This window comes from Myotis davidii, unplaced genomic scaffold (assembly GCF_000327345.1).
Source record: "Myotis davidii unplaced genomic scaffold, ASM32734v1 scaffold43, whole genome shotgun sequence".
Lineage (NCBI taxonomy): Eukaryota > Metazoa > Chordata > Mammalia > Chiroptera > Vespertilionidae > Myotis > Myotis davidii.
Window position 1 is genome coordinate 227,151 of NW_006294590.1, and position 8,404 is coordinate 235,554.

At 60.4% G+C, this 8,404-nt stretch overlaps 1 protein-coding gene across 1 annotated transcript in view; it reads left to right on the top strand.

The window, feature by feature from the left end:
- Positions 1 to 8,404, top strand: part of BCR (breakpoint cluster region) — an 84,644-nt gene that overhangs the window by 64,184 nt on the left and 12,056 nt on the right. The window contains 4 exon segments of the mRNA XM_015567213.1: positions 493 to 597; positions 1,426 to 1,500; positions 2,774 to 2,871; positions 5,490 to 5,621. Coding sequence (XP_015422699.1) covers positions 493 to 597; positions 1,426 to 1,500; positions 2,774 to 2,871; positions 5,490 to 5,621 — 410 coding nt within the window.

Consider the following 8,404-nt stretch of genomic DNA (forward strand, 5'->3'; position numbering starts at 1 on the left):
CTGGCCAGCGTGGCTAGGTGGTTGAGCATCAACCTATGAGCCAGGAGGTCACGGTTCAATTCCCAGTCAGGGCACAGGCCCGGGTTGCGGTCTCCATCCCCAGTGGGGGGCGTGCAGGAGGCAGCCGGTCCGTGACTCTCTCATCATGGATGCTTCTATCTCTCTCTCCCTCTCCCTTCCTCTCGGAAAGCAACAAAGTATAATTTTTTAAAAAAGAGAGAGAGAGAAGGAAGAACTCCCGTGGCCGTGCCGGGGAGTGGCTGACCCCCGTCTGTCAGGGTTACGCTGGGATTTCTCCTGCTCTGCGCCTCCGGGGCCTCCGGGCCATGGCTCACTCTGTCTCGCACCAGTTCCTTCGCTGGGAGCAGGTCACGCCCGCCTGTCATGCCCTCTCACCAGGGTGTGCCGAGGGTGCAGTTGGGGGCGGCATCAGAAAGCGTCCCCCAGAAAGGTCGAGCGCCTGTGCCGACACCCCCTCCCCCGCCCCCCCAGGTTTCAAAAGCTTCTCCCTGACATCCGTGGAGCTGCAGATGCTGACCAACTCGTGCGTCAAACTCCAGACGGTCCACTGCATCCCCCTGACCATCAACAAAGAAGGTGGGACACCCCCCTCCGCGCATCCCTTTCTGCTGTCCGTCTGTCCTGGGACCGTGGCCTTCCGTCCCCATGGGCCTCTCCCAGGAGTGGACAGGGCAGGGGCGGAGCTGTCTGGCCCCAAGGCTGGTGATTGAGGAGACCCATTGCCCCGCCCCCACCCCAGACACTGCTCAGACTCCTCGTGCACCAGGGCTGGCCCCCTCCCCTGTCCCCGTCTGTCCTGGGGACTGTGGCCTTCCGTCCCCACGGGCCTCTCCCAGGAGTGGGCGGGGCAGGGCCAGAGCTGTCTGGCCCCACGGCTGGTGATTAAGGAGACTCAGGGGTTAAGGCATCGATCCAGGAACCAGGAGGTCACGGTTCAGTTCCGTCCTGGTCAGGGCACATGCCCACCTTGTGGGCTCGATCCCCAGTAGGGGGTGTGCAGGGAGCAGCCAATCAGTGATTCTCTCTCATCATCGATATTTCGATCTCTCCCTCTCCCTTCCTCTCTGAAGTCAATAAATATATATTTAAAACAAACAAAAAAAAAACCCGCAAAAACACTAGATCCTAAGGTCCCCAAGACAGCCCACGTGGATGTTTCTGGTCTGTGGCGTCGCCTTGCCCCCCTGCTGGGCACATGGCGACCACAGGGTGCAAAAAATGCTAGATCCTAAGGTCCCCAAGACAGGCCACGTGGATGTTTCCGGTCTGTGGCGTCGCCTTGCCCCCCCTGCTGGGCACATGGCGACCACAGGGTGCCCCCGAGGGCTGATGGGGGAGCCGAGCCTGTCCCCGGCCGCCCTCCTGCAGGACGGACAGACGCTCACCTCTCTGTCTCTCGCACAGACGATGAGTCTCCCGGCCTCTACGGCTTCCTGAACGTCATCGTCCACTCGGCCGCCGGCTTCAAGCAGAGCTCAAGTAAGTGGCCGGTCTGGGAAGGAAGGCGGCCGGGCGGGCGGGGAGCCAGAGGGTGTGGGACCTGGGAGATGACTCCATGGCCATCAGGCGGCTGTGAGCCCTGAGCCCTGGAGGTGCGGCCGGGTGTGGAGCTGTTTTCCTGGGGCGGACTTTGCCCTTTCCCAGGCCCGTCTCCGGTCCTGCGAGCAGGCGCGCTGACCCCTGCTGGTGGGACTTGTCACTGCAGGGGCTGGAGTTGGCTACGGACAGACCGACTAGTGAGCGAGGCCCCAGGCGGGGAGGGCGGCGGTCAGGAGCACGTGGGTCCTGATGGGCAGAGTCGCTTTGGCTGCTCTGAGGAGTCCCTCTCGGGGGCCTCTCCCAGCTACTGGAGTAGGCAGAGCAGTGAGAGCCGGTCACCTGTCCCTCCCGGTGCGCACACACCCACCTGCAGTGGGCACACGTGTTTAAATTTACTGAAGACCCTCAGGCCATACCCTTGCGATGGACGGATTGCTCGGTGTGCAGGTGACACCCCTGCAAGGCTGCAGCATGCACAGCTGTTCCGGGCGCCTCTCGGGCTGTCCCCCACCTAAACGCTGGTGTGTCCAGGGGGCACCCGTCCTGCCTCCCTCGGTGCACAGACTCCCTTCCTCCTAGTCCCAGGGGCCCTCCCATCCACAACCCAGTGGAGCCATAGCTGGTGTGGCTCAGTGGATAGAGCGTCGGGCCGCAGAGGGAAGGGTCTCGGGTTTGAATCTGGTCGAGGGCACGTACCTTGGTTGCAGGTTCCCCGGCCCTGGTCAGGGTGCGTGTAGGAGGCAACTGATCCATGTGTCTCTCTCACATTGATGTTTCTCTCATCTTCCACTCTCTCTAAAAATCAGTGGAAAAAAATAGCTTCGGGTGAGGATTAACCAAAGAAAGAAAGAAAAAATCAAGATCATTTTTTCTGATTTCAAACATAATGCCTGCTCTTTTGAATGTGAGTTGCCCGGGCAATGTGGCTCAGTGGTTGAGCGTCGACCTATGAACCAGGAGGTCACAGTTCAATACCACACATCCCCCCACACACACACCCCCACCCCGCTCAGGGCACATGCCCGGGCTCTGGGCTCGATCCCCACTAGGGGGCGTGCAGGAGGCAGCCCATCAGTGATTGTCTCTCATCATTGATTGATGTTTCTCTCTCTCTCTCCCTTCCCCTTCCTCTCTGAAACCAATTAAAAAGTACATTTTTTAAAGTGTGGGCCGTGTGGTCACCGTGTGGTCACCCTCTGTGTCGCCCCCGCAGATCTGTACTGCACCCTGGAGGTGGACTCCTTTGGGTATTTTGTGAACAAAGCCAAGACGCGGGTCTACAGGGACACGGCCGAGCCCAACTGGAACGAGGTGAGGCGCCCCTTCCCAGCGTTCTTGGCTGCTGCCCTTGTCCTGGAAGGAGCCCGAACCCCCAGAGGCTCCCCAAGGCTTCCCCCGAAGGCCGCGCATTCCGGGAATCTCCTGGGGGAGGGGTGGCTTGCCCGGGAGATGTTATCTGCATCTTCCCGAGAACTTTGCCCTCCCTCCCCCATGACAAAGAAATGACCGATTTTGCTGGAGGAGTGTTTGGAAAAAGAACTTAAAAGGGCCTTTTGTGCTGCCTTTGTTATTGCTGAGTGTTTACTTGGTAAGTTTCCATGGCATTTTTCCCGCGAAGTTGGAACGAGCCTTCTGTGACCCACTTTATTTTTAGCTTTGAGAGCGGTTGGGTGACCCACTTGCCCAGCGGGCCTGCCTGGAGCCGTTGAGGGCAGCGTGGCCAGTCTCGATGAAGCCCCCAGATCTTTGAGAGGCGCCATTTCCAGGCCCCTGGAGCAGCCGTTGGCCCTCAGGCCTCCTGCTTGAGGGTGGGTGGAGGCCGCCAGGCTGCCCAGAGCTGCCACCACCACGCCCACCGCCCCTCCCCTTCCCTGCAGAGGGGGAAGCTAAGACCCACCAGGCTGCCTGGTCCCTGATGGGCCCTGCGACTGGTGGGGTGGTGGGGCCAGAAAACCAGGTGTCAGTTCCCAGCATCCACTGCTCAGGCCATTAGACTTGCTGCCTCCTTGGGGTTGGGGCCTGAGAAGCTGAGGGCATTGCCTGGTCGCGGGAGCCCCGGGCGTCCCTGCAGGAAGGGCTGCGTGAGGGACGGGTCAGAGCCGGGAGCATCCGTCACAGAAAGCTTTGCAGAGAGCAAGAAGGTCGTGACCCAACGGGCAGGGAGGAGGAGGGTTCCAGACATGCAGCGAGCTCAGGTGCGAGCTGGAGTGGGGGCAGAGGGGTGTGTGGGACCCCGGCACAGGAGTGCCACAGCAGTGGGTCACCCAGCAACTGCCCAGGCAGTACCTTCAGCGTCTCTAGGGGTCTTACCTGTTCCTGGCACACACAGCCCCGCCCCAACCCCATTCCGGCTCAGAAATACCTGCTTTCTCCCCCGCCCTCCGCCCCCCACTCTGCTCCATATCCCACTAAGAACCCATGCCCAACCCTCACTGCTTTAGCTCAGTGAATAGAGTTTTGGCCTGCTGACTGAAGGGTCCCAGGTTTGATTCCTGGTCGAGAGCACATGCCTGGGTTACAGGCTCCTTCCCCAGTCGGGGGGCATGCAGGAGGCAGCTGATCCATGACTTTCTCTCATCGTTGATGTTTCTATCTCTCTCCTTCTCCCTTCCTCTCTGAAATCAGTAAAAAAAATCCTATATAATAAAAGCCTAATATGCTAAGTGTCCTACCATTCGACCAGTCGCTATGACACACACTGACCACCAGGGGGCAGACGCTCCGACCGGTAGGTTAGCTTGCTGCTGGGATCCGGCTGATGGGGACTGGGCAAGACTGGCCAGACACGCCCTGGAGCCCGCCCACGGCCCCTCCCCAGCCCGATCATGAACTGGTGGGGTCTCTCGGCCTGGCCGGCGCCCTCTTGCAATCGGGGACCCCTTGGGGGATGTCGGAGAGCCAGTTTCGGCCCGATCCCCACAGGCCAGGCCAAGGGACCCCCGGGCCTCTAGTATATATATGCCTAAAAAACACCCAGGCCCACAGAAGCATTGGTGTGAGGTGCAGCATGACCTGAAGGTCTGTGGGTGACGGAGGAGAAAGGTGACACACTTCCCAGCAGACACCCGAAAGCCTTTGGGGCAGGTCTTTCCTCTGAAGTCCCCCTCTCTCCCGATCACCTCCTGTGTCCGTGGCTTTTTCCCTTTCAGATATAGAAAGAGCAGCGTCAGGTCCACAACAAAGTGGAACAGAAAGGACTGCGGTTTCCCATTATACCCTCTCCCCCCCCACACACACACACATACCTGCACGCACACACACACACACGCACACAACACCTGCACGCACATATACACCTGCACACACACATGCACAGCCCCTGGGTGGGACATGTGCTAGAGTCAGCAAACCTACGCGGATACATCATCGCCTCCCAAAGGCCGTACATCCGATGTCTGCCTCTGGAGCCCCTCCCCGGAGCTGGTGCAGCCGTGTGGGGACCCGCCGCCCCGTGAGATGCTGGCTTCGGGGGCTGGGATTGGGTTTGAGAGTCATTTGGCGCTTGCCGCTTGGATCAGTGGTTGCCGGCTCCTCCCCCGCCCGGGCCCTGGTCGGGGCTCGTGCAGGAGGCAACCCATCAGTGTGTTTCTCTCACATCGGTGTTTCTCTCTGTCTCTCCCTCTCTCTTCCACTCTCCCTAAAAATCAGTGGGAAAATGTCCTCAGGTGAGGATTAACAACAACGACATGAGTCATTCGGAGCTTCCAGAAGCATCCAGACAGGGTCGCGGTGTGATGCTCTCAGGCCGCAGCGTCTGGGGTCTGCATCCCTGGGCTGCAGTGGGGGCGGCCTCCAGGCCCGGTCCTCCGGGGGCAGCGAAGGAGCGGTTTGTGAGACGCCGCCCCGCGGAGGGCCCCTGCGGCCGCGGCAGGGACCGCCGCCCCCGGACCCGGCTGTTAACGTGGGGCTGTCCTTTCCCGGCGCTGCAGGAGTTTGAGATCGAGCTGGAGGGCTCCCAGACCTTGAGGATCCTGTGCTACGAGAAGTGTTACAACAAAACGAAGATCGCGAAGGAGGACGGCGAGAGCACCGACAGGATCATGGGGAAGGGCCAGGTCCAGGTGAGGCTGCGCCACCTCCGCCCGTCTGTCTGTCTGTCTGTCTGTCTGTGTGAGTGTCCGTTAGGCCCCAGTGTGTCCCCAAAGGAAGTCCAGTTCCACTTGTTTATCCAGCTGGGCTTTGGTTCCTCGAGGCAAACGGTTTTGAGGCCGGCGCTTCTGGGAGGAGCGTAACGACCTTGCCCTGGCTGGTATGGCCCAGTGGTGAGAGCGTCGGCCTGGGCACCGAAGGGTTTCAGGTTCAATTCCTGGTCAAGGGCGCGCACCTGGGCTTCAGGTTCGATCCGATCCCTGGCCCTGGTTGGGATGCACGCAGGAGGCAACCAATCAGCGTGTCTCACCCACCTTGGTGTTCCCCTCTCTCTGTCCTCTCCCTTCCTTTCACTCTCTCTAAAAATCAATGGAAAAATATCCTTGGGAGAGGACTTAAAAATAACAATAATAAAAATAGACTTCATTTATCACCAGTAGCGCAGTTGTAGAACATTCCCATCACCCCAAAGCCATGTCCTTGTTCCCACGGCAGTCACTTCCTGTCCCCCCGACCCAGGGGCTCCGAGAGGAGTGTAGGGAGCCCTGTCCTGGGGCTTTGCCACAGGGGAGGGGGGTGCGGCTCAACTCTGACCCCCGACAAGGAACAGGGGATTTCTAGCCCAGGAGTAGGGTGACGGGGTGTCAGTGGACGGAATCAGAGAAAACATCAGGGGGGGAGGGTTCTGGCTGACCGGACCTAATGGGGCTCCTGTCAGAGGCAGGCCAGGCCGGAGTCAGGGGGTCAGACATCACCTGGGGGCGGGGCCTGGGGTCAGACATCACCCGGGGGCCAGAGGAGAATAAGAAATTGGGTCAGTTGTTAAGGGCCATCAGATAGCAGGGATGGCCTCTGGCCGAACTGACTTAGCAGGATTCTTCTGTCTTATCACTGGGCTGGTCGTAGCAGGATTCTTCTGTCTTATCACTGGGCTGGTCGGTGTCTGATCTGTGGTCATTGGTGGTGGAGAAGGAGGCTGGGCCCCGCCCCTGGCCCCTGCCCCGGAGGGAGGGCTGATGGGAAGTCTGTCCGTGAGCATCGTCAGCCAGGAAGGAATCCCGCAGGGCGCGGGGAGAGGATGTTTGTGACTCAGGCCCGAGTGGGCTGGCTGGGCTCCCGGCGGCTTGTTAATGCACCGGGATCCCCAGGAGGAAGAAGGAAGGAAGGAGGAGGAGGAGGAGAGGTGGTGAGGCCCCGCCACCCTAGCCAGGCCTCCTGCGCCCTGACCCTGTGGGTGCTGCTGTGTGGGGCGCCTGGGGGAGCACCTCCATGCCCGGGACCCAGCCCCCTGAGACCAGGCTTTTAACAGCCACTGCCGGCGCCTCCCTAGTGCCACGCGGGCAGGCGGGCGGGCAGTCCTGCTGCTCGTGGTGGGTGGGTGGGGAGTGCATGGCCTGTCCCCCCGCAAGGTGCTCCCTGCCCCCCACACGCACTTTGACTCATAAGCTGAGTGGAGAGCACTTCCTGTGAGGAGGGGAAGGCGCAGCACCCATGGGTGTCTGACGGGTGCAAGAGTAGGTCCAGACGCCGGGGCTCCGTGGCTGAGCATCGACAGTGAACCAGGAGGTCATGGTTCAGTTCCCTCCCGGTCAGGGTACCTGCCCGGGTTGTGGGCTCCATCCCCAGTGTGGGGCGTGCAGGAGGCAGCCGCTCCATGATTCTCTCTCGTCATTGATGTTTCTGTCTCTCCCTCTCCCTTTCCTTTCCTCTCGGAAATAAATTTTAAAATATATGTTTGTTTTTTAAAAAGAAAGAAAACCGCCCCAGGGAGTGGGTGATGTACAAACATTTGGGGCTCAGTCAGGAGCCAGGGAAGCACTCAGTCCATTCTGGGCGGTGACAGCACAGAGGAGACTGCCGTCTCCAAGGAGGCGGGTGAGGAGGGAATGGCATTTCCTCCTGAACACAGCTCCGTGCTGCCCCCCCTCGGCGGAGGGCGGGGGAGTGGGTACCCCGTGCCAGTCCACGGGTGCCCCAGCTGGCCTTGCCAACCACCAAGCAAGCAGGGCAGTTCTGGTCCTTGGCCAGGCCGCTCCGAGCGTATCAGTGCCTGCCCTGCCTGGACGGGCCCTTCTGCCCTCCCCCCGCCCACTCCCCGCCTCCTGGAATGGGTGCAAAGGGTAGTTTTTTGTTTTGTTTTTTGTTAATATATGTTTATTGATTTTAGAGAGGAAGGGAGAGGGAGAAAGAGAGAAATATCCATGATGAGAGAGAATCATGGATCAGCTGCCTCCTGCACGCCCCACCCTGGGGACCGAGCCCACAACCCGGGCCTGTGCCCTGACCAGGAATCGAACCGTGATCTCCAGGTTCATAGGTCGAAGCTCAACCATGGAGCCCCAAAGGGTAGTTGCCTAGGCAGACTTCAGGGCAACCGGCCACCAGGCCCACAGCCCTGGGGAGACGAGCAGGATCCAGACCATTCTCCTGAGAACACTGGGTGTGAGCAGACATCACCCGCCGCCCAGGCCCCATCCCCCGAGCGGCACTGCGACCGGAGACCCCCAGGTGGCGTCGGCAGCACCCTCACATTTTCCCCGAGATGTCCCCTTCCTGGTGCTGGCTGCTGGCCGTCTGTTTTCCCAAACCCCCCCACTTGTTTACTTCGCTGGGGCTTTCACAGTCACCGACAGAGCTTGCCACCCTGGACTGTTGTTTGGGGCCGCGGGGCGACGCTCAGCCTCCTCGTCGCCGTGTTATTCTTCTGGCTGCTTCCGCTCTGCTTAGCACGCTCTGTGCTTTGGAAAGGAGCCAG